The sequence below is a fragment of the Tiliqua scincoides genome, chromosome 7 (assembly GCF_035046505.1).
Source record: "Tiliqua scincoides isolate rTilSci1 chromosome 7, rTilSci1.hap2, whole genome shotgun sequence".
Lineage (NCBI taxonomy): Eukaryota > Metazoa > Chordata > Lepidosauria > Squamata > Scincidae > Tiliqua > Tiliqua scincoides.
This window is the reverse complement of record NC_089827.1, coordinates 2712298-2738264: the sequence shown is the minus strand read 5'-3', so window position 1 is coordinate 2738264 and position 25967 is coordinate 2712298. Positions and strand designations below refer to the sequence as shown.

General features: G+C 44.4%; 1 protein-coding gene, 1 long non-coding RNA gene and 1 pseudogene across 4 annotated transcripts in view; 1 reads left to right on the top strand and 2 right to left on the bottom strand.

The window, feature by feature from the left end:
* Nucleotides 1–23006, top strand: part of LOC136657200 (uncharacterized) — a 49858-nt gene extending 26852 nt beyond the window's left edge. The window contains exons 3-5 of the long non-coding RNA XR_010794742.1: nucleotides 8585–8741; nucleotides 18085–18246; nucleotides 21718–23006. This is a non-coding gene — a long non-coding RNA (uncharacterized lncRNA). The remainder of the gene's footprint in view (nucleotides 1–8584; nucleotides 8742–18084; nucleotides 18247–21717) is intronic.
* The window catches only part of ITPR2 (inositol 1,4,5-trisphosphate receptor type 2), a 215222-nt gene that overhangs the window by 31012 nt on the left and 158243 nt on the right, over nucleotides 1–25967 (bottom strand). For all 3 annotated transcript variants that reach the window (XM_066633900.1, XM_066633901.1, XM_066633902.1), the window contains 7 exons: nucleotides 24076–24183; nucleotides 21681–21873; nucleotides 15866–15991; nucleotides 9486–9661; nucleotides 7349–7513; nucleotides 2325–2520; nucleotides 314–406 (listed from right to left, as the gene is read on the bottom strand). In XM_066633900.1, the coding sequence (XP_066489997.1) occupies nucleotides 314–406; nucleotides 2325–2520; nucleotides 7349–7513; nucleotides 9486–9661; nucleotides 15866–15991; nucleotides 21681–21873; nucleotides 24076–24183 (1057 nt within the window). The remainder of the gene's footprint in view (nucleotides 1–313; nucleotides 407–2324; nucleotides 2521–7348; nucleotides 7514–9485; nucleotides 9662–15865; nucleotides 15992–21680; nucleotides 21874–24075; nucleotides 24184–25967) is intronic.
* Nucleotides 4345–4464, bottom strand: LOC136657827 (5S ribosomal RNA; annotated as a pseudogene).

The following is a 25967-nucleotide window of genomic DNA, read 5'->3' as shown; positions in this document are numbered from 1 at the left end:
ATACCGCTGCCTAATGCCTAATGTGAAATTGCCTAATTCCACATTATTTGTGAAGAAAATGCCTAATGTGACATCACCATGTTGAGAGTATCCCCCAACCCTGAAAGCAGTAGCCAGTTAAATGGCACAAATACAGATAAATTATTAATGTGATAACACCTTGCTTTTTTAAAAGAACAGATGTTACCTTGTGGGAAGGGGCGGGGGAGAATACGAAATGCAGGACATTCTCTGTATCATCTTGGCCTGCCCTAATTCAGCAATGGATACTTGCTTTCTGGAACAGAAAATGTTTTGTGGATATTTTACTAACCTGATTGTATAGCTGGTATTGTAGTAGTGCAGTTTTCTTTCACACATGTTCCCATCATTGCTGTTAAACTTGTGGTAGGAACTGTGCCACTATCTGACAGATGATAAAACCAAAAGTTGGAAATGGGTGATTTGCTGCAAAAAATATCTGCTAAGTATATCATGCAAATCAAATTCAGGACATAGATATGCTGGAAAGTCAATGTTTAGAAGCTAAGCCTGGATATTTGTTATGCAAACAAATTCAAATGCTTTGCAAATTCTGCAGATACATTCTCTTTATTCATTTTTATTATATAGCCTGAATATTTAGTATCTCTCAACTTCTGATTTGCTCAGTAATATTCATTAAATAGCATTTAATTATTTTAATATCTAAGGAAACCATTTATTATGAATGCTTGAAACAATGCTTTTCTTCTTAAAACTAGTATTAGTTTTGAACCCCAACATTCAAATATAGGAAATTAACTGACTGTTTTTTTTAATTAAATTTTTTTTGAATGTATATGTTCCAGCAGTGATTAAACTGATAAATTCCTGAATTGCTTGTTCCATGTTGAAAGAAACAAAGAAACAAATCAGAACATTATTGAGGAAAGAGCCCGAAGCCATCAGGGTAACGAATATTCCAGTGGTTCACATTTACAATATATCACAGGCATTTCACTGCTGCTTTCCCCTAAATTAAAGAACTGACATCAAACAGAGCTCCATCTAGTTAGGGCAAAATATATTCAAAGCGAGAAACAACCGTCAGATATGAAAATAACGTCAGCTTTAAAAACCATTAAATTATTCACAAAGGCTGACGAGGACACAGAGATGACGGGTTGACTCCTTGAATCTGGAATACTTAGGAGTTTTCAAGGATGAAAACACTGTTTGATGCTCATTTGTAAATATGTATGGAGTTGAGTAAAACACTAATTTAACATTTCCAAAGCGAGTAATCGACGTCTAGATCAGCTTTATTTTATCAAACGCCTATTTTGCCCTGTGCATCACAGACTATTTACTGCCTTAGGAACCTGTGCGGCAAAGAAAGGTTAGAAGGGACAAAGTTGGCAAAATGATGCAAGTGAAATAATACAGTCCACCCTCAGCATCCACAGGGGTTCCATTCCCAGAACCCCCAACAGATACTAAAAACTGCTTCCCCGCCTCCTTTTTATTTATTTATTTGATTTATATTCCGCCTTTCTCCCCGAAGGGCACCCAAGGCGGCTCCCTGGTTGTCCAGCCAATTTTTCCCCTCTCCCTGGTTGTCCAGCCAATTCTAAGGCAAGTTCCTCCTTCTGTCCTACCTCATCCACAGAAACAAATCAGACTGCCCATTCTTCATCCAATGACCATCGGTTCCTTCTGTGATGGAGAAGAGAGCCTGCTACCCCCCACTTGATGCAATAGCAAAAAATTAACCCTTCCATATCTCCTGGGTGGAACTTCCCTGCTGCTCACCCGGTCTGAATTCACACAAGGTCTTTGCAAAAAAAAAGGCAAGCACACCCGCACACCCAGACACAGACTCGAGCCTGCACAGGTGGGGACGAATGCCAAGTTAGTGTGTTCAGACTCAAGTCAGTGCCCGAGTCATCGAAGCAGGTGACTCAAGTCTGCACAAGTCAGGGGAAAACATTTGTTTTTGCATCTCGGACTTGAGTCGTCTGACTCGAGTTCCCATCCCTGTTACAAACTTCTGTGCTGCATTCCGGGGTGACCAAGGGAGAGGGACATGACCTGGAAATATTTGTTCTAATCCCTGGAGACTGCCTGCCTGCTGCTCTGCCACTCATAATGGCAGTGGCCACCCACAGTGGCCATCCGTGTTGTGTCAAATCTGCAGATGGTCAAACCATGGATGAGAAAAGATGACCTGCACTCTATTATCTATCCAGTAATATCCTGTTCTCATTTGACCAGTAACAGCTCTGAATGGGAGTCCGTTATATATCAAAGAATAATCCATGAGAATTCTTGAAAGGATTTTGCTCTGGTGGTAAGAACGATACCTGCAATAGGCGTTCTATTTTTCAGCCTTTCCACCTCCATAGTGAAGTCATCTTTCAAGAACAAGAACCCAACAATGGAGAAGAGGTAGACAAGGATAAGAGCCAGGACTGCAGTCAGGATAATGGAGCGCCCATTCCGCGTAACACTTTTAATAACATTCAACAGAGTCTCTTCTCTGTACACCAAGTCAAATAACTAGGAGAAAAGGATACACACAGAGATAAATCATATCAACATATTGGAACTGTAACAGTCTACACACTGTGTTCCGGGGATGCTTGGGGTTTCCTGGAAGCTTTCCAGGGGTTTGTCAATAAGGTCAGTAAAGGTGCTCAGAACCTGCAAGTGGGAATGACATGAGACGCAATGATGTCATTGCCTGTTACTTCTGGGTTGGAGAACACAGAGTGACCCTGAAATGGGGGTCTCAGGGCAGGAAGGCACTCCCAGCAGCTAAAACTTCAAACACAGAACTCTGCCCACTAAGCTGAGACTCCTATTACGAGTCCTATAGTCTCGTACTATTTTCAGGGTTGCATTGGGTGCCAAATGTGTTGCCCCTGCACATTTGCTGTACCGCCCCTGGGAACTGTGCCTCACAGATTGGGGACCACTTGCTTAATGTTGTTTGACCCTACAGATGTGGAGGTGGGGAGGCTGCAATCCTTTACACATTTTTATGGAACCAAGTCCCACTGAACACAACGGGACATACTTCTAAGTAGGCACGTATAGGCTTGTGCTTTATGAGAGCTAAACTGGGGGGGGGGGGAAGAATAGTAATTTTGAATATTTCCACTATCCCAAAATTGAATACATAACTACAGGATGTTTGTTTACAGTTACTACTGAAACATGAATGAATCATTGCTGGCTGGCTGGCTGAGTCAGTGAGTAAATCCTCCCACATCGGAGTCCTCTAGGAATAATATTTTTATCATTGTTTTACAGTCAGCAGGGTTTGCAGAAAGAGGATCAGATCTAATTAATGACAGGTGAGACACGGGCCTTTTGTGTACCTAATTCTGAGCCACTCTCAGGAGAGGCATGAAATTGCTATGTAAACTGCACTGAGATTTTTTTCTTTTTGAAAAGTGGTATACAAATATTCTGATAAACAACAACAACATGTAGTTAGAATCTCGAGTCTCTCAGGTTCTATTCTTTTGCAATCCAAATTAAGCTTTACAACAGGATGAGGTCTCTTGTTATCTGGTGTGCTCCCTGGGGCATTTGGTGGGCCGCTGCGAGGTACAGGAAGCTGGACTAGATGGGCCTATGGCCTGATCCAGTGGGGCTGTTCTTATGTTCTTATGTTATGTAACAGCAGAACAAAGGTTCTGCTCAGAGAGGAATGGGGAGGAACAGGAGAGTGTCTGAGCAAGAAGGAGCAGACAGGATGCGGAATGGGAAAGCAGGGGTAGATCCTGGCACTACAGGCAAGCGCCAAGTTCTTGTCCCTGTTCCTTCTCCTCTTCCCTCTCTCTTACCATCCTCAGTTCTGGCGCAGATCCGAGGAGACCCATTTGAGCAGAGGACCTTGCCCCAGGGTACAGGAACAAAAGGTCCTTTACCTTGAGGAGAATCCTGTGACTGTGCCCCATAGGATACACAGTATGTGTATGGCATGGCTGCGTGGGGGGGGGGGGTAGTTAGGATTGGGCTGTGAAAGTAAATTTCTAGCAAACATGATTGCTGAAATAAACTATAAAATTTGTGGCTTTGTGTATCTTGCACATACTGAATGGGTTAACGCAAAATCTGAAAAAAAAATTTGTTTTAAAGATGCCCTTGATCTTAAAACGAACTGGTTGGCAACCTTCAGTCTCGAAAGACTATGGTATAAGCCTACAGCACCCGGTATTCCCAGGCGGTCTCCCATCCAAGTACTAACCAGGCCTGACCCTTCTTAGCTTCAGAGATCATGGTATAAGCCTACAGCAGCTGGTATTCCCAGGCGGTCTCCCATCCAAGTACTAACCAGGCCTGACCCTGCTTAGCTTCCCAGATCATGGTATAAGCCTACAGCACCCGGTATTCCCAAGTGGTCTCCCATCCAAGTACTAACCAGGCCTGACCCTGCTTAGCTTCCAAGATCAGATGAGATCAGGCATCTGCAGGGTAACAGTTGCTGCTAACATTTTACAAAGTTGAAGAATTATAAAACAAGAAAAAGAAGAATATTCTGGAAGCCCATTAAATATTTCATTTCAGAACAGAGTTGTTTCCCAAGAGCTTGTAGGAGAAAAGAGTTGAGGGGTAGTAAGCAATTGAGTTCCATTATATTCAGAAATAGTCTTCCTTTAAAGTACGCATTGCTAACATCTCACGAGCTCTAAAGAAAGATGCGATTCTCAAGTGATTTTCATCACTTTATAGTAGGTTCTGGAACATCTCTGACAGCAAATGAGCGTATCAAAAAATGGAAGCCATCCCATGCACTACTCAGAAAAATAAGAAGTGAGTTTTTTTAACTGATGACAAAAGCAAAGGCTTTACTCACATAATAGCCAATTGTGTAATAATTTAGGGAATATTTACAATTACAATATTATGAATGAATCACACACTCCTGAAATGCAGAAATAGCTACGGCAAAACAGGCAGCGTGACTTAGCTTCAGTTATGGTAAGAGAAGCAACAGCTTAACCTGCTGTAGCTAGTCAGATCCCCTGCATTGCAAAGAAGGGGACCAGGCAGCTCTGCTGGATATACCAGGCAATCCTTGTTACAAGCCCATAAGTAATTAATTACACAAGCCTACAAAATTGAGGGTCAGAAAAGCTTTTCCCAAACTTTATGGTGGTTTGATATGAATTTGGGGTGCCGATTCCAAAAATGGCATCCGTTTTGCCCTTTCACGTCTAGTTTTGGAGATATAGCATAGCCTCATTAGTGAATGGTTCAAGCAGCTTCCTCATGAGGAAGCCATGGTGTAGGCTTCCTCATGAGGAAGCTGCTTGAACCATTCACTAAAGAGGCTATGCCGTGTCTCCAAAACTAGACGTGATAGGGCAAAACAGATACCATTTTTGGAATCGGCACCCCAAATATACCCAGGAATTGGTATAACGTTTAAGGAAGCAAAATGTGTGTTGGCCTGTGTTATTAGTTACTGATTACTTCTCAAACCTTTTCATTGACAGTGTGGTTGTCAAACTTGCTACCAACCAGGAAATGACTTTTGCCAGATAATAAACACCTGAGCAGACAGACTCAAGGCAATTTACTTTAGGCCCTTTCATATACTTGTGGCCAAGCTCACATCCTATTTAAACTTCAGCATTCTTGCCTTTCTTTTCATTATCGGTAGAGAACTCTATCTTTATTGCTTGCACCTTCTATTGCTCTGACATGCTCCACCCTTCATTTAGTTCTACCACACAGTGTACATTAAAACACACCGAAAAGGTTGAAGTTAGCCACAGGTGTGATTGCCAAGAAATTTACACCAAAGACTGAGCTGCACAAGGGACAGATTTCATTACAAGTACATGCTCAATGCAAAAGTTCTGTTCCATTGAGAAATGCAAGACTTGTGTCTGTAGCAAAGTAAAGCTTAGATATAGGGCCGGCTTGACATGTTTTGGTGCCAGAGACGGACAGTCCAAGCGTCCCCTCCGTCCAGACATGTATTACGACACACCAGTAAGTGCTCTGGCTGAAGATCTGCTGAAATGAATAGTACCATTTATTTCAGTATGGGAGCCCAGTTCTCAGTTGGGGCTTTCAAAGCAAAACCTTCCACTGGATTGAGTTCATTGGTCAGACCCATCTGTCTTCCATTCCTTTAATGGTGGCCCAAATCTGTTGCCTAAGGTAGCAGCCCTATCCTGCTGCGGGGCAAGGGTGATCTGATCTAATACTATGATGACTTCGTTTCAGGATATCCCAACTTTTAATACACATACAGTACACTGTGTTCTACAAAGAAGGACATTCTGTAAGCAGAAGTCAAGGATACAGATAAGCACAATCTGCTTTAAGTTCTTGATTAAGAAGAAACATGAAATACAAGCTTAAAGAATAACAGTAATACTGATATTACAAATAATATTATATTTGTATCATATAGTCAATCATTATAATAATTATTATGATGGAAATACGTATACACGTGTAAGACTTGAAGCTGCAGTTTACAATACATTTAAATCTAGAATGGTCCTTTTGTAGTCAACAGGGCTGTTGAAGGCTTTTACTACCCACAAACCTGTAAGGGCCACTTCATTTAGGATCTTGAGATGTACACTTAGAAAGACTCACTGTGGAATCTGAACGTGAAGCTCCACTGGCACAGTGCTCCTCGCACTGGCCAGAAGCCTCATGCTGTAAAGCAGGTTAGCAACACAGTGCAAGTAGGCAGCGCCGCCCCACTGGCTGTATCCAAAGGCATGGTCATTGACAGAGGTAAGTACGCCAACGAGTGATGCAGAGGCTGGGAGAGGGTGGTGGGAGAGCTTCCTGGAGGTGGGGAGGGGGTGTTTTGGGTCGGACAGGGCAGAATGGAGGTGGGACAGGGCCGGGAGGGGGCAGGATTGGCAAAGCAGGCCTTTGCTGTATCCTAACACCCTTCTCTGGCCTTGCAGCATTACACTGGGCTTCCTGGATTTGTGCCAGATAAATAGCTGGCGCAGATCCAAGGAGCCCCAGAAGGCAGGCTGGGGAAAAATATCCCCTTACCTTGAGTGGATACAGTGCAGGTCATGTGGCCTCACTGTGCCAGCGCAGGTTAGGATTGGGCTGCCAGTTGTACAGCTAAACATGTCACATCACTGTGAGCAACTCATGCTTGAACACACATGCAGGCAAGGAGCTAAAACTGGCTGCTATTCCCTCTTGAGTCTATACAAATTTAGGCTTCCTGTTGTGAAATGCAAACTGTGATCTAGCTTGAACAGTTGCTCCTCTGCTGAAAAGCTGCACAGTTTGGCTTGGTTTTCAGAAGTGCTCAAAGCCCGCTGTGCAGGCCACTGCGCTTGCTGTTTTGACAGCGCCTGCTCCTTTCCAGAGAAAGACTCACCAGAAAGCTGTAGAAGAATTCATGCACACAGAGGCCCAACATGCAGACAAGGACGTAGGCCACGTGGTAGAGAAATGCCATGTCCATGATGACCGCTCTGTATCCACGGGTGAACGTGCCACGGTTCCCAACGAAGCTCACCAAAAATACAATCTTGTTGCAAAGCTGAAGGGGAGCAGTGCAGAAAAGAAAAATGAGCGTTACATCTTGTGCCTGAGAATGTGAACTATACCCAGAGCTGTAACAGACTGCCCTGGCACCTGGAGGCAGTGATGTAACACGGTCATGTGATGTCGTGATGTCACTTCCAGGTCTTCCCCAGAGGAGGAGATGCACTTGAAATGGTGGCACAGAAATGTATTAAATACATCTTTACATAAGCAGACATTTTCCAGTGTATTCCATTTCCCCTTTAATTGAGTTCACTAGATGGTGGACTTGGTGGCTCACAGTAAAATAATGAATATTTAACAGCATCCCTGCCCTTTTAGTTTTGTCCCTCGGCGTAACTTAAAAAGCTAAAGGTTCTTCTTAGCTGTATGGCTAAAATAAGCTCCATTCTGATACTTTTGTATCATTAATATCTGTCTGGTTCCAAAGAGCAAACAACATCAACATGAAATATACCTTTGGAGTTATCATTTCCCTGATGTCTCTACAACAGGGGTGCTCAATAGGTGGATCGTGATCTACCGGTAGATAGCGAGGCAAAATGAGTAGATCGCAGAGTGCCGACCCCCCCTTCAGGTGCCTCTGGGAGGAAACGCCGGGAGTAAGGCCCATTGTACTCAATGGGGCTTACTCCCAGGTAAGTGTGGCTAGGATTGCAGCCTCACAGCCTAATCCTAGGCATGTCTACTCAGGAGTAAGTCCTGTTATACTCAGTGGGGCTCAAGGTACACCAACATACATTGTACACATAAATGTTATATGTTATGATGGCGCGAACATTGTAAAAAAAAACTCTGGTAGATCTCCGGGCCTTGCTGGGTTTCAAAGTAGCTCTCGAGCCAAAAAAGTGTGAGCACCCCTGCTCTACAAAATGTGCATGGTTATAATATGATTCACGTCTATGGAGCTGGCAAACTATTAAGATCTTTTTTTGGTGCTAGACAACAACTAATGAATGGTGACCTCCCACCATTTTTGGAACTGGCTGCATGGAAAAACTAACAATTTAGGATGAAAATAATATCAGAGAGTCACAAAGCTTGTGTTTTTGTACCTTTCTTACAGTGTAAGCCTATGCACATTTACTCAGAAGCAAGTTCCACAGCAGACACCCCCTATCCGTGCATGTCTGACGCTGGCCCTGGAAATGCTCCGTTTGCAGCCATATGGGAGCCAGGGCAGGCAGGAGGGCCGAATTTGCAGTGCATCTGTGGGCTGAACGGTAAGAGCTGTCAATCCCACCCCCGAGTGGAGATGGTGGAAAACCACCACTCCACCATGATGGGGGCAAGGTTCCCTCAGCTACATTACTGTACTGAACCTAGACATGCCCATTTCTTGGGAGGTGGATGAATACAGGCAGCTATTGACTGCACCAGCAATCATCTTGGCAGCCAGAGCAGCTTCCTTTAGGGGCTCCACAGCTTATCTGGCAGTGCCTCAAATCCCAGGTAAGTCCATGAGAACTGTGTCACATCTCCATTTCAGGGCTTTATCAACATTTTTAAATAATACTTGTGCGTGGTCTGATTTTGCACCATGGAAGGGCAGACTGCTAAAGTGCTGGAACAAAGCAGGTCTCAGGGACCAGTGCTACCCAACTTTCCAGCACCAGCACTGGAGCCCAAAGATAAGGGAACAAATGTTCCTCTTACCTTGAAAAGGCATCTGCAACTGCCCCCCCCCACCACAGGACGCAGCACATACTCTGCTGACACAGCTGCATCATCGCTGAAAAGTTGGATAGGGTTGGGCCCTTACAGTATGGCTGCAGCCCCACTGTGTATGCCCTTGCCTTGGTTTAAACTGATGTTAATGAGACTTGAAATTAAACAGGTTATCTGTACAGAAAGCAGCTTCGGTTTTCCCACTGTGCGAGAGGAATGTGAAAAAACAGACACACAGCCAAGTTTATATACAGGGTGATAGTTTCAAGTCCATTCGAAGGGGCTTTTAAAGGACTTACATTAGCAGCACCAAGAAGTATCAATGTCGGCCCGAGGCCAATTGTGTAGATAGACCTGAGCATGATGGAGACCAGAAATGGCCGAATGCCGACAGGTTTAGGGAAGAAGAACAGCAGAGATGTGCAGATGGCCACCGCTATCCAGAGGAGAACTGAAAACAATGGAGAAAGTATACCTAGAAAGAAAGACAGAGAAAAAAGTCATACTTTTAGAATGGAAGAACTGCCAGACTGGCTCAAGACTGGAATTCTACCCACTCAACACTTGGATTTCAGTCTTGCACAGCCCAATCCTACCTAAACTCCTGTGCTGCAATATTTCAACTGACTGATGACTTCACATAGTTGTATCCAGGATTGCATTGTTAAGTTTTTAAAGTTCCAGTTGCCAAATAGTAAAGATTAATTGGGATAACATCAGTAATCAAAATTCATTGGACATTGACTAAAGCGCGTGGGTGGGGGGGAAGCAGGTGAAACCATAAAGCCTGCAGGTTGGATCTGGCCCATGGAAGCTCTTCATCTCTGGACACTCTTCAAGATGTAGCTGCAGAGCTCTGCATGGTCAAAGTTTGGGGACCTCCAATGCTGATCCAGTGTCTTGTGAGATTTTGGAACCCAAGAGCTTGAGGAATCTCACGAGATCTTGGAAGACCAAAGATAGTGGCCAGCAGACAGTAGCAGAGCAGAAAGGGCTGGGAGGCATAGAAAAGAGGGACGTTTGGAAAACAGAGGCGGGAAGTAACTTCCTGTTTAATGACATCACTTGCAGCCCTCAGCAAGTGTGCTTCTCGGCCCTCTGTATGAAATGAGTTTGACACCCCTGGTCTAATGCATTGGAGTAGTAGTAGTAGTAGTAGTAGTAGTAGTAGTAGTAGTAGTAGTAGTAGCCATCTGTCCATTTTTTATCCAGATAATTAGGGAATTCAAAATCTATTTTTGGTGCCTGGGCAACCAGGAGTTGTCTGGAAAGGAGTTGATGGGTTCTGGCACTGTTTTCGATCTCTGCACAACCCTCCCTGCTGCCACTCAATGTATCCCTGTGGAGCTTATGCTTGTATTCAGGTTTCCCTTGGAGCTGAGGGCAGAGAAAGAAGGGAGTGAATTAGTCAAGGCTGTGTTTCCCCTCTACACGTCTGATTCCACTTCTGCTGCTAACTCACTCAGGCCTTGTCTTTGGGACACTAAGTATGTGGTCAGAGGGAGGAAGAGGAACCACCCCTGCCCAAGCCCTGGATGAGTCAAATGAGGAGGACACAGAAGGGGGACGACCAATCTGCTCCCATCCCCAGCCACATCGGTCTTTCCTTCGTTCAGCTGCAGGCTAAAAAAACAAGAAAAGCCCGGATGGATCAGACCAAGAGTCCATTTAGTTCACTAATCTCAGGGCTGGCTTTAAGGCAATTGGACCAATTGTTCCCAGTTGGGGCCTGTGTCTAATCTAGTCTTCTCAGATACACGCAGCAACACATTGCAATGGAAACCTAACACCACACTGCAGGTTTTACAGAGAACAGCAACAATTTTAATTTTCTACTAAATTCTTAAGCCACTGAGAGACCTGCCCGCCATGAATGTGTCTCTTCTCCTGCTGAAACTATTTGGGGGTCTAACTACATGCCACACACAACTATGTGTTCCAAAGCCTTGATGGCTTCTTGGGTTTGGGAAACACAACTCCAGGAGGGGAGATTTTCAACAATTTTCAACAATGTAGCAACAGGGGGAGACACTCATCATTGTGTTCCTACCTTCTGTTTTTTCACCACAGCTTCTTGCCTCAAGTCTGCTTCCCCCCCCCTCAAGGCCCTGTGGGATTTTCCAAATGGCTAATTTCCCGAAAAAGCTGGATCCAAAGGTAGCAATCCAAATTAAAACAACCGTCAATATGCATGCATTAGCAAGCATCTTTCCAGTGTTCCACATGCATTTCCTCCAATAATTATTGCAGTAATTCTGTAAAATAGCAAAGTGTCTTATGGAACAAACCAATTTATTTCAGCAAAGCTATGAGGACCAGTGGCATAGCTAGAAGGGGTGCAAAGCACTAAGTTTTGTAGGTGCTTGAAAGGGCCATGCGAGCAGCACCTCCCCCTCCCCTTCGGAGCCATTCCAGGTGGGGGGAGCAAAACGGAGGCAGAACACCTCTCTGCCCGGAATGGCTCCGAAGGGGAGGTGCCGCTTGCATGGTGCTTTCAGGCACCTGCAGAACTTAGTGCTTTGCACCCCCTCTAGTTACACCACAGTTGAGGACTACAGTGCTTTCTGTCAGATCTCCGGAAGTTGTTACCTGAAGTATAAGGCAGGTATCTTGCTCTCATCAAGTTGCAAGCTGGCAGCTCAGGCAAAGAGGCCAGTGAGCAAGCTACTGCTTTTTTCATAGCTCATGGGGGGTATTGTTAATTAATTAACAGTATTTATATACTGCTTTTCAACTAAAAGTTCACAAAGCAGTTTACAGAGAAAAATCAAATAACTAAATGGCTCCCTGTCCCAAAAGGGCTCACAATCTAAAAAGATGCAAATGAATACCAGCAGACAGCCACTAGAACAGGCAGTGCTGGGGTGAGGTGGGCCAGTTACTCTCCCCCTGCTAAAAAAAAGGAGCACCCACTTGAAAAAGTGCCTCTTACCCAATCAGCAGGGGTTAGATAGAGGGGGTAGATAGAGAAATGTTATTCCCTGTCATTGCAAGCTATAGACTAGCCAAAGCTGCTTTTGAACGTGCTCAGTTTAAACTTCAACAGGATTACTTAAAGGATTGGTAAAGGGATAGAAACTCTTCCAACTCTGGGTCATGGGTTCATCATGAGTCCAGCGAGTAATGTGAGCAGAAGTGACTTTCACCTGATAGTTCATGTGAACCATGAGTCCTGGAGAGAGTCCAATTTCGAGGACAAACACGTGCTTCTTATTAATACCACCCCCACCCTTGGCAATTACAAACACTCCTCCTGGCTGGCTGGCGCAACAGTGCAGTGGCCTTGAGGTGGACTTCTTCCTTCTCTTTGCATTGCGGGGGAGGGACTCCACTCCAGGATCACCGCTCATGCATGTCAACAAAGCTGTAGCAGAAGAGCCTTTGCAATGTGAGAATTTTGGCACTTATGATCTAATCATCAGAACAGCCCTAAATCCATGAAGAAGAAGAAATGCAAACAAAATCACCTGTACATTCAGCAAGTATTAGGATCTGTTTATGTGTAACAGAATCAAGGAGGAAAAGCCTTTTTTTTCCTGGACTGATCCTGGACTGCACCAGTTCTAGCTGAAAGGGAAGGGGCAAGATTGCTGGTATGAATACAGCCCTCCAATGTGGAAAGAAAAATGTCTTAGCACAGAAAGAAAAGTACAGCAATACCTGGCACTTTCTTCTGGTTAGGGATCAGAGCATGGAAGGAAGTCAGAAATGGAGGAATGTCAAAGCAGAGCCTTAGCTTGCAAAAAACATAAATAAATACCTATGTAACGCATGTGAATGCATGCAAGACCTAAATAAATAGAAATAAAAGAACAATAAATGTAAGAACAACAAAGAACGTTGTGGAGGGTTGGCTAATATTGGACAAAAGAGAAAAGCGTGTGGACAAAATGTGAAATGTGGTTATAACTGAAAACAGCTGCAAGAGCAAAGCAATGAAAGTCAAGTGGTTGAAAGTCAAGGGATTACTGGATGTCAGAGGAAGTACAGGAAGTGTCAGATGGGCAGGAGGTCTGGTCTAGAGGGTAGAGCCTCCATTTGCCTGAAGGTAACATCCACAAGGTCGCCGGTTCGAGGCCACTGGCAATGTGCGACCTTGAAGCAGCTGACAAGCTGAGCCGAACTATTTCCATCTGCTCTGAGCGTGGGAGGATGGAGGCCAGGATGGAGGCCAGATCAGAACGAAACATCTGAATTGTTGTGGCTCTTGAAAGATAGAGCCTTCTTTCAATTGTAAAAATCCCTACGGGGATTTATATAAGCCTGCCTATGTAAACCGCCTTGAACAAAGTCTTGAATAAGGACCAAGAAAGGCGGTATATAAATACCTGTATTATTATTATTATTATTATTATTATTATTATTATTATTACAGAGTTCTATCTATGAGGGAGCCTACAAACAAGCAAGCCCCACTTCACACCTGCAGCTGGATAATGTCACTACTTCACAAGCATAATTGTACATGGTGGATTTAGATTCAGGTGGAGAGGGGACTTTTTTCTCTTTCAGCTTGCAAGCGAGGGCTATCTGCACTCGCGGGCATAGTTGTCTACTTAATCTAAGCGCTCCTAAGAAATAAAATGGTTGCTCCAGGGTTGGTGCAACACCCATTCTGTATTCCATCCAACATTTCCAGCCCTATTTAGTGCAGTTACAATGATCGATATGGGTGGGGTTAACCGTGATTAGAATGGACATAGGACAGGTCCTTTTCTTTCTTTTTTTTAACAGATTAGCAACTGTTCGGAGGGTTTTTCTTTCTTTTAAATGACTTTGTTGTATGGGGGGGGGGGTGTTAAAAATTTCCCTGCTTCATGATGTCACGTCTGGCCATGACTTCACTTCCAGGTTAATGACATCGCGTCCAGTGGGTCCCAACAGATTGCTATTATAAAAAGTGGGTCCTGGAGCTAAAAAATTTGAGAACTGCTATTTTAGGTGCATTCCAAGAATGCTGCCTTTTCATGTACTTCTGCAATCCTAAAAGCACATGACAGAAGTAGAACAGCTATTCAGCTGCTGTGAGTTCAAGGAAACAACCCCAACGAACATATGACAGGAGCAAATCAGATGCCCTGGGGGATCTGGACTTCTTAATGAGCATTTTTTAAAAATGTGCTTTGAGTTTGTGTTTATCATGGTTAAATGACCGAAAAAGCTTACAAATCAATGTGTAATGTGAATGGGCACTTCAAGGCCCCTGCTGAGATACTTTAAAAAGGCTTGGTTGGTTGGCAACCTTCAGTCTCGAAAGACTATGGTATAGGCCTACACTTTTCATGAAATGCCAAGACCCACACTTTGGAAAACCAATGTATTTAAAGTCTTAAGCCTACTACCTGGAATTGGCCAGGGCATTTAATAGCCTTGGTCATCCACATTTATAGCTTGCGACTTCATCAGTCACGTGACAAAGGCATTCACGATCCATGTCACTGACATAGAGCCCAATCCTATCCAGTTTTCCAGTGCCGGTGCAGCTGTGCCAGTGGGGCATGCACTGCATCTTGTGGTGGGGCAGCAGTCACAGAGGCTTCTTCAAGGTATGGAAACATTTGCTCCCTTACCTCGGGGCTGCATTGCGGCTGCCCCAGTGCTGGAAAGTTGGGTAGGATTGGGCCCATCACCATTCTATACTGCAGATACAATTTTCTCTCATTTTGCTTGCGGGAAAATGAGTTTGAAAGATCATTACTTTCTGAGCCCATCCAATGAGTGAACAGCAAAGGCATGGACCTGAATGGAAATCTTACAGATCCATATTGTTCACCCCATTCTTCTTCCAAGGGGCCAAGGAAAGCAAGAATTGTGATTAGAGCAACAATTCTCTGAGGCAGGTAAGACTGAGACAGTGTCTTGACCAAGGCCATCAAATAAGCTTTGTGGCAGAGCAGAAATTTGAACCAGCATTTCCCATACTCAAGATAAATTCTCTAACCCAGGAACGTCAAAGGCCTGTGGGCAGGATACAGCCCGTGGAAGCTCTTTATCCGGCCCCTCCTGTGACAACTGGGCTCTCCCAGCACCACCATCAGTTGCTCTCAGCTGCTGAGCTGAGCAGCACTATTGAAAAGATAATGCAGAGTGAGCTCAAAGGGTCAGGCCACTCTTTCAGCAGCGCCACGTCTGCTGAGGTGTCGCTGCTGAAAGGGCAGTCTGAATGAAAATTTAACTGTCCCAATGCTGCCCTTTCAGCAGCTCTGGTTCTGCCAAAGCGTCACTTTGCAGACCACCTCTCAGTTGCTGAGCTGCGAAGTGACACCTCAGCAGAAGCGGTGCTGTGGAAAGGGCAGCCCAACTGATAACCAGGCTCTCCTATATCTTGAAAATACAATCAAGGTTTGCATATTTTCTGTCATTTACAGCTAATGAGTTCCTGTGCGAGAACAAAGTGCTTATTTCTGGCCATCATCTGCTTAACGACATCGCTTAATGATGTCACTTCCAGCCCTCCCCAGTTGCCATGAATGCTGTTCAGTCTACTGCTTGAAATGGTTTTGACACCCCTGCTTTAGCCAAAGTCTTGACAGGAGCCCACTGCATTTCATTTCAGAAGGACAGATTTATGACTGCATAAATGCTTTATCAAGCGTAAGGGGAATTACAAACAATGTGGGAAGTAGCACTGAGATGCTTTGATTTGGAGCAGTGAAGATTTTGAAGTGAAACCATTTACCTTCATCACCATCATCTCCAAAGGGGTAGAAGAGAGCGACTGCTAGATTGATGAAGACGGCGAGATTGAAAGAGATGCTTCCCCAAAGGGAAATGTGCCGGGAGAACCAGAAGAGGGCCGGGTTATCTAGGGAGGGAGGGAAGACCAACATTATGGCAAACAGGAGGCAGAAATTATCATCATCAAAAAGCAACAGCTTCACCAAAAGTGAAAGTGAGACATTCAGCTAAATCCATTGCAATGGAACAGCTGATCAATTAACAGTGCACCTCTATGCATGTCTTCTCAGAACAAAGTCCCGCAGTGCTCAGTGGATCTTAATCCCAGGGAAGTGTATACAGAACTGTGGCCTAAATTTCTGAGACCCTCAGAGAGTTTGAAACAATTTTAGGACTAGTTTTAGGAGCCACTGGAGAGTCACTGACCAGACTGCAGCTGGAAATGAGCCCTCTGTGTTGTGTTTCTCCTTCTGTCCTTTTACTGCAGTTTCATTTACTTGCGACATCACATGTAAAGAAGCTACACACTGCTGGGAGAGAGAAGAGAACCCAACACAAGGAAATCATGTTCAGGAGGGCAACAGCTCCACATCATATGAAGCTTCATATAGTCAAACCTGTCACCTGGAAATCCTCTATGCACAACGGAGCACTGGGACTCAGTCCCTCATCATGAGAACGACATAATGTTATACCTGAGGCCAGGGGTTTCCAGAGGGTGCGCTGCGATGCCTTGGAGCATCGTGGCACAATCACAGGGTCGCCAAAGGATGTCTCTGGTGGCTCCTCCAACCTGTTTCTCCTGGCACCGCCATTTTGGATCATATAAAATTTCATGAGATGTGAGAGATTTCATGAGATCCAAGATGGTGGTGCCCAACTGAGCCGAGGGCGCTACAACCCAGATAAGTTTGGGAACCACTGCCTGAGGCACATGTACGTACTATGTGTACGTACGCAGTACGTATGTGTACGTATGTAGTATTTATCGGCCTGTTTCATGACCTCACTACACACAGAGAACAGTCCTACAAGAGACTGAATAGTCATGTGATATTTCACATATAACATTTAATTAGCATGATATCCACTCATAATTTATAATACATATTCAAAGCATGTCAGAATCATTTTTGGTGGGCTGGGGAGGTGTTGGATATAAATCTGATTACATTTGTGGACCACACTGGCCAGGTTGAAATCTCATTTGCGCCACAAGATCGCGTGGCAGTCTTTCTGCATCACCTGGTCATTTTGTACTCTCTTTTTCCAGGGAATTCTCACACTTTTTGCTTTGTTTAGGAAAAAAGGATCCCAGAATTTTTCCAAAGGAATTCTTCCCATGCCTATGTTCTGATTGTTTTCACCATTGTTTTAATTGTTTTAATGCTTTGAATATTGTGTATTGAATGTTCATCAGCTGTCTTGGTGGACCTGAAAGGCAGCCTGGAAATAGCTTAAATAGATAAAAAGATACTTTCAGAATGGCACACAGTAATGCATGTCCATCACTTTCAAGAGTGCTTGATTATTTCAGGACTCCTAACAGCAACCCTGTAAGGAAGGCAGTGTGCTTATTCCCTTATTAGAGATGGTATTAAGAATGAGAATTAGTAGATTTTACAAGTAAATTGTGGAGGTGAGATTTTGAACAGGACTTCCTGTTTCACTCTTAGGGCGCAATCCTAACCAACTTTCCAGCACTGGCATAGCTGTGCCAGTGGGGCATGTGCTGCATCCTGCAGTTGGGGGGCAGTCACGGAGGCCTCCTCAAGGAAGAGCAATGTTTGTTTCCTTACCTCGGGGTTGCATTGTCCTTATGTCAGTGCTGGAAAATTGGTTAGGATTGCGGCCTCAGTGTCTATGCCACACCAACTCTCGTAAAACTCTGAGCGCAAGAATCTCCCATACATATAAATCTGTTAAGATCATTAGCAGTCCTGAAGTTATTTGGGGATCAAGGGTGAAAGGGTCATCTAGACATATTCCATACAGACAGTTTCTGCTGCTACTGAGCACATTAGGCTTTTGGGGGGCCTTTGAGTAGACAACTTCTAAAACAAAATCTGTTTGGCTCGCTCTTCACCAAATGTAATTAGGGTCAGTAGAGATCAATTGTTCAGATTTCACTTGTGACTAAGCATGAGTTGTTGTTGACTTCTGGATCTAAAAGGCTGTGGAGCCATTTCACATGACTGTTTCTTGTTTTGTTCTATGCAGAATCACATGGAGACGCATCAAGTCAGCCTTGGAGCCTCACCATATTCTGACCCACCTGACTTCAGAGGGAATTGAGAAATGGACTGCCTGACATGTGGCTCACAGAATGAATAAAACTTTAAATGTTCTGAGAGCATATACATGGGTGCTCTTCCATACCTGGTATTGAACTTTAGAGCATAATATCCCAATTGAGAGGCCTGTGGCCTCTCTGTATTGGTGATGGGAAGCCTAAGGCCACTGGGGTCTTGAACTAGGGCAGAGGTTCCCCTGCTGAGTGTGTCGCAACACTCCAGAGCAATCCCTGGGCTGTTGCGGGATGCCTGCCATCTGGCAGGGAGACTGTGATGCGACTGCAAATGGCAGCAAGAAGCTTGGTGCAACAGGCAGCACTCCCGTGCATGATTTCTGCATGCTTAGAAAAGCCTGTCTGCCCTGAGCATCTTACAGCCATTTGTAGGGTATCTTCAGGCCTCCGAACTCAGAAGTGATTTCACTGCGTAATGCGAAACACGTCATTGCCATTTGTATTGGCAACCTTCAGTCTCGAAAGACTCTGGTATCACACTCTGAAAGGTGGTTCTGGCACAGCATCTAGTGTGGCTAAAAAGGCCAATCCGGGAGTGACAATCCCTTCCATGCCGGGAGCAAGTGCAGTCTGTCCCTGGTCTGTCTCCCTGGCTATGGGCCTTCCTTCTTTGCCTCTTAGCCTCAGACTGCTGGCAAAGTGTCTCTTCAAACTGGGAAAGGCCATGCTGCACAGCCTGCCTCCAAGCGGGCCGCTCAGAGGCCAGGGCTTCCCACTTGTTGAGGTCCACTCCTAAGGCCTTCAGATCCCTCTCGCAGATGTCCTTGTATCGCATTGCCATTTACTTCTGGGGGATTTAAGTGCTGAGGAAGGGAGTCACAGGACAGGTAAGTTTGGGAAACACTGAACTAGGGGTTTCAAAGTCTGGATCCAGGGGTTGCAATTGCTCTGCAAAGCTGGAGAGCCAACGTGGGTAGATGCTATGACAACTGCCAAGCAGTGGAGACTGTTATAACAGGTCAGCCTACAGATATGTCCAGAGCACTAGGTGGTTTTGTGGTTCTAGAGGAATCTTAGTTGTTAAGGCTGCTAGACAAAAATGAAAATTCTGACTCTAAATTTCTGTTCCCCGGAAAACCAAAGAGAATTCTGGATCCGCATTCAGGGCTCTTTATACCTAAAGAGCTATAGCCTCCCCCCCTCCCCCGATTTGGTCAGTAGGTAGAACTTCAGAATTAGCAGTAGGTCCTCAAGGGGTGACCTGCTTCCCCAGACCGAACTCGAAACAGAAATTCACAGTCCGAATTCCTATTTTCTCCTAGAACTGCCAGAGGGTATCCTGGATCCTCCTTCAGGGCTCTTTGGGATATACATGCACAGCCTGAATTGAAATCCCCTTTTCCTGATGAAACTTCCCAAGCTCTCCTGCCGGACACAATCTGCTTGTTTTTGGCACAGTTGCACCAGTGGGGATGGTGGGGAAAGATAGGGTTGGACTCCTCTTAATTTTGGCACACAATTTGACTTAACATTGAACAAATGAGTGAAGGAACTCCTCTCTGCAGACAGGAATATACAAGTACTTTTTGCTCTTCTAGTGAAGAATGTAATTTTGCAGAAAAACAAATGTTCTGCGCTTAGAAGAGACAGCTGCTATTTCAAGTGCCAATTACAGCATCACAGCGGTATCAACCTCCTCACATGAAAAATCAGAGATGTGGCTACTGTTACAGACAGGGTAGGCTGTGAACAAGAGGTCACAAGAACATGATTATCAAATGAGTGTCTCAGCACTCTTTCGATCCTCGTGCACTGCAGACTAGGAGAATTGTTAAAGGAACATGGAAAAGTAGCTTCCTTCTGTACATATCTATTCACATCTTATATAGTGCAGCCTCATTATTCGCAGGGGTCTGTTCCAGAATCCTCTGCAGATATGTGAATCTGCGCCACTTCCAGTTTAATTAGCAAACATAAGTGGCATTCCCTGGTATCCATGGCATCCGTGGTGAGTCAAATCCGTGGGTGCCAGATCCGTGGATACCAGGATGCACTGTATTTATAGTTTCTTGCCAGTGAGGCTGGCCTGCTTCCTTTCTTTCATGCCCTCATGGGGTGTGGTGCAGACATTTGCCTTCATAGATACAGGAAAAGAAGCTGTGTGAAAGGCATGGATGTTTTCTGGAGGTGCGAATTCTGCTTCTCAAGAGCAGTCATACAAACTTCATAAATGGAATGTCCTACATTTACTACAAGTCAGTGTTTCATAATGTGAATGTATCACGTTTATATGGCATATCAAACAGCATATGAAAAATCCATGAGTGTAGGCAAATTTGAGATAGGCAAAAATTGAACCACAGGAAATTACAATCAAACATCACGCACATCATTTCAGCACTCTAAAACAGCTGCTTTGCAATGTAGCAGCCAAAAGAATTGCCTGGCTGGCAATCCTTAGGTCCAGGTTTACTGCAACTGAATATGGAAAATCTATCATCTTCATCATCATCTTCTCCAGACAACGAGAACTTCAGTAATATTAAATGTATTGTGTACAAAACAGTATTTGGGTTAACCTGCAGTTTGGTTAATACGCAGTTTGTTTGTTTTTAAAACTTCCTTTCCGGTCTATAATGCAACATTGCTGTCAGTCATCTTGCTGGTCACAGTCAGCAAGGCAGACAAAGTACATAAAGTGAGAGATGGTTTCTGTCTGGCCAAGATGCACCAGCTTTCGAGTGCTGTAAAGTTCTCTTTTTGGCAGCTTTGATGGTGTAAGAGCTGTTTTCTTATTTCACTTTCAGAATTTCTGCATTGTACCAGCAAGTGAAATCACCCATGAGTTACCTCCTTATCTCATAGGGTCAAATGGCACATGACAATAAATGTGTAGTTGCAGGTCTAATAGTGCAAGTCTATGCATGTCTACTCAGAAATCCCACTGAGTTCAACATAACTTACTCTCAGGCAAGTGTGTACAGTATTGCAGCCAAAGGCACACAATGACCTGCCCTCAGGCTGCCACACAGGTCACCAGTGGATACATGAATCAGCCTTGAGTTTCTTAAGAGACACAGCCACAAGGTAGCCTGTCCTGGGGTTCCCTACTATGGTTTTCTAAGCTGTTCTTGGCTATACCACCTGATGGCTGATAGCTGCACAAAAGCCATAACCAAAAACCCTAGTAGAGCAGGATCGGCCAAACAAGAGTTTAATTGGAATGTTCATGAGAACATTCCAACATTCTTCCAAGTGTGGTTTCCTTTTAAATTCCCACAAGAGGCTTGAATGCTGACCCACTACAGAATATTTCTTATTTATGTATTTAGAAGATTTCTATACTGCCATTCCCCAGGTTAAAATCCAAGCGCTCCATTTAGGGATATCATAACTGAAAGCATGAGGAAATCAAGAATAGAACAGTAAGCACTGCTTATAGGAATGCTTGCACAATTTATGCTCAAGGGAGTTGTAGCATTTTCACAATGAGCCACAATAGACTGTCGCATTTTCTGTAATAACTATGAAGTTGATAAATTCTCAGACTTCTAAGTACTGTACTTACTCCTGATTTTCTTCTGCCACTTCATTTCATTATACAGGTCCTCTGACTGTTGGAAAAAGTCGTTCACTTTGCTGCCTTGTTCATCTCTCTCAGTGGTATTGAACACGCGGTACTTGGATTCGTGCGTGAGGAATTCACAGATGTTTGGTACGGGGAAGACTATTTGTTCCATAGTCCTATCATGACGGACAATCTGAAAATAGTTGTTTCTCATTCAGATGCAAATGAGTTTTGAGTGCCATGTATAAAATGCAACTCCACACTTACATAAGAGAAGGACATAAGGAGCTGGATAGATGCAATCACCCCTCATCTTACACAAGGATTATGTACCAGGGTCAGTGCATAAAACTAAAATCATGTATATTCAAAATAACACTGAAAATCCCTTACATGTGTAAAATGGGCCATCTGTATCTGTGTGTCGAGCCATTTAAGGACCTCCCAGATACTGCATTCCACTAATAATTAAATCCATAGGGGGGTTGCTCAGGCACTTCCAGTTTGTACTGGAGACTGGCAGTGCTGATCATGTCCAGAGATGTTCTAGGCATGGGGAGGCAATGGCTTCACCAGGCTTTGGAACACTTCCCTGTGTACTCAGGAGGTCCTGTTAGGCCCTTCATCTACAGCAGGGGTGCCCAAACGTAGACATCATCACTTATGAGAGCTGGTTCACACATGGCCCCCAGCACCAGGATCCTACATGTGGAGAAACATGGGAATGAACCTCATGTCATCAACGCACATGAACAAAATGAACCATGGATCTACTTAGATAAATGTGCCTATACATGATTTGGCACCAATGAAAAAGGAATGGGCAGGTTCTGTGAGCAGTATGTGTCCACACACACCTGCAGCATTGTCACACATTATGCTACATTTGCGCTATGCTAGAAGCACACTTCTAGACCTCAGCATGCACAAACCATACACTCAGTGGTCCCATGTATAACTCTGAGTATCTACAAAGCAGGATACTGGGGTAAACGTAACTAAGATCCAAATAGCCTCAATCCATAATTCATTTCAAAAATAAGAGGTTCTGAGGCTGAAGTCTGCCTGGGAACCCATGCTCTGTGATGCGTCAGCACTTCCTTCTAATGCCAAATGTACTGACACTGACTGCAATCACTCAATGGTTCAAGAACGACACTCTCTGTACAAGGTTATTATTTGACATATTCTAGGGCGCAGTTCTGGGAGGCTAGGGCTCAAATTGTGGTGTACAAAAATCATACAAATTGTGGTGGACAAAAATAGCTATTTAGCACCCTGAGTCCAAGTCTGCAATGAAAAAGACAGATATTATTATGCAGGATGAAGTCCTTCCCTATTAAATTTATTTTGTTTACCTGACGGGACTGAAATTTCTCTACACTTAACATTCAGAACCTGAGCAAGGAGTCTCAGCTTGTTGCCATTCACATACTTAATCAAGGCAATTGTGACATTCTGGGGTTTTACTGTCAAAACCTAAAATTTAGGGAGGTTTGACAAATGGCTTCCATTTGGGCCCAAAACCGGTACACAGTATAAGCAATTAAAATGACCTGGGCAAATGATGCATTCATTTTATCCTGAGGCAAATATTTAAAATTTGGCCATAAAATTTTAAATATAAAATTGCTGAGCACTTATTTGCTCCAGTTTTATTGTTAAAACTAAAACTTTGGGCTTTTTTGCATAGCGCTTATGTTCTGATAGGCTCAAATTCCCATGTAAGAAACAGACCAAAGCAGTTTATATTTCCAGGTGTTTTCGTATTTCTATGTACAAAGTAACTTGCTATAGTCTTAAGGGAATATGACAAGAGCCTTGCTGGCTCACACCAAGATCCTCCAGTCCTGTAGATTATCTCCCACAGCCACCAGCCAGATCATCTGGAATCAGCCGCAATGGGGCAACTTGGACTGGCATGAGCTCAATAGCACAAGTCCGCATTGCCCGTTTCAATGGATAAGGCCTAAGAAGGGGGATAGGATGTGGCAAGAACCTCTACCACCAATCCTGGCCCCTCCCAAGCCCGCGCCGTTTACCCGTCTCCATCATTGACCTTCCCCCATCCCGTTCCTGTTGTGCTGCTCAGTACAGAACACACCTTTACCAGCATGCACTGCTCTGTCTGCTGAAGTGTGCGGGCCAGCACATTCCTATGCACCAGTACCAGTGTCTGCTATATCACTGCAAAGTGCTTTACAGAGGATATCCTTTGAACAGCTACATCAATCATCTTCGTATTAGCACTGCTTTACAGAAGTTTTGCAACGGCAAGAACCGGTGCAGCACGCACTCTGCCGGAACGCTCGCTGCATTGGATTGTGCCAAAAGTGACATAGCCAACCATTTTTTGTTACGCATTTTTAGTCTGTTCCATAGGCAGCCCTTTTACCTCAATCTGGGCGGTGTGATTGGCATAGTACTTCAATGCTTCGTCACCTTCATCTGGATCAGACCCAGGTTTCAACATCTGCTGCAATAGCTTATTGTGACGTGCCAACTATAAGGAGAAAGGAGAAGACTCATTGATTCCTCCTCTGCCAGTTCTTCTTCTCTTCAAATTACCCAATCTCCATTTAACACATACACACATGCACCCAACACAACAGGGGCCAGTTCCATCAGTAAAAGCAATGTAGCTGGAGAAAGAACATCATAAATATTTGGTTTAAAGAGAAAGCCAGGCACAAATAAGCGAGTCTTCAGCCAGACTTGTAAAAGCCAGTCTTGAAAGGCAAACAAATTGTGAAGAACGTTCCACAGGAACTAGGAGGGATGGTGCGAGGAGGGGGCCCTGAGCAGCCTGGACATAAAAGGTATAAGACAAAGGAAGTTGAGTGTTTTCCAGTTCTGCTGATGCAATGCTCCTGTGACAGTTCGGTGGAGGGACACAGACCACAGTGAGAAACAACTGGAACCCACTCCCAAAACACACTATCCTGTAACTGGGTTTGAACTGGAATGGACCAGGGAAAACCAGACAGAAGGAAGCTGCATTAGGAAAAACTTCCCACCCAGAAAAACGGAAAGCCTCCAAATCACTTGAGGTCCCCTTAGCAGCGGACAGTAGCGAAGGCTGGCAGTCTGCTAAGGCTTGGCATCCAGCTCCCTCCTGAGTGAATGGAGACCAGGCAGATTAAGAAACAGTAGTAATGAAAAAAGAGTTTTATTCAAAGTATTTTAAAAAACCAGAAGGATAAAGTGAAAGGCAAAAATAAGGAAGCCTGGAATGACTAAGAATGGTTTCTACAAAACAGGTCAGGCAAAGGACAGCAGAGATTTGACAAACTAGCTGAACATAAAATAAACCTCTCACGTGAGTTCTCTGGGTGCTTTCCCCTCTTAAAGAAGGGAAGGGGGAAGGGAAAAGAGCCGCTTGAACAAAAACCTTCTGCCTCTAATAATAGCTAGAATAGCATTTCCCAAATTGTGGGTCACAATCCACTGGTGGGTAGCAACCCGATGTGCGATGGATCGCAATCTGATGCTCCCTCCCAAGCTGCAAAGCCTACTGGGAGTCCCTGGAGGCCACTTCTGTGACACACTAGACCCATGACCTCCTCCATTTGCCTCCATGACCCTCAGAATGCCTTAAGGAAGCAACTTCTTCCCTTCGTCTTTGCACCCACAACTTCCAGTTCACTATCCTGGTGCCCACGGAGGCCAGTGGAGTGGGATGTGGGCCTTTCAGCCTCTGGAGGCCACTAGTAAGGTTTTGTGGCACGGCAGAGAGTATCAGGTTGCAACGCATCAGAGGGGACAAAGTAAGTCCCGGCACTAGAAATTTGGAAACTACTGAGCTAAATGAATGAGACTCCCACAGGTCTCAATCAAAACTCAACAGAGCTTGCTGTTATATGAATGGCAACGTCCCCTCCAAAAGCCAATCTGGTTTTATACCTTTTATACTTGCCACACAGAAAATGATTTGTAACACACACTGATAACCCCAAGGCTTGAATCACTGCCCAATGGAAGATCATAGGATCAAACATTTAGAAGTCGATTTCAGCTGATGATTTGCCCTGTGGCAATGGAAAAAACGTGCATCTTTCTTCTGGCAAAATTGCTCATGGATAAGCCACTGAAAACCCAACCTCTACCTGGGTTTGCTTCTTTCATTGAAGATTCTGCACTCTTGCCCTTCATTCAAGGTGAAAACTCACCCAAGAAACCCCTTCTGGACTAAATTTGTCATTTCTGAGATCAACTGGAAGGAAAAACAGAAATTTCGCAAAAAAATTCTTGGGCAGATTCTGTTCAGCAGAAAATTGCCAGCTCTGC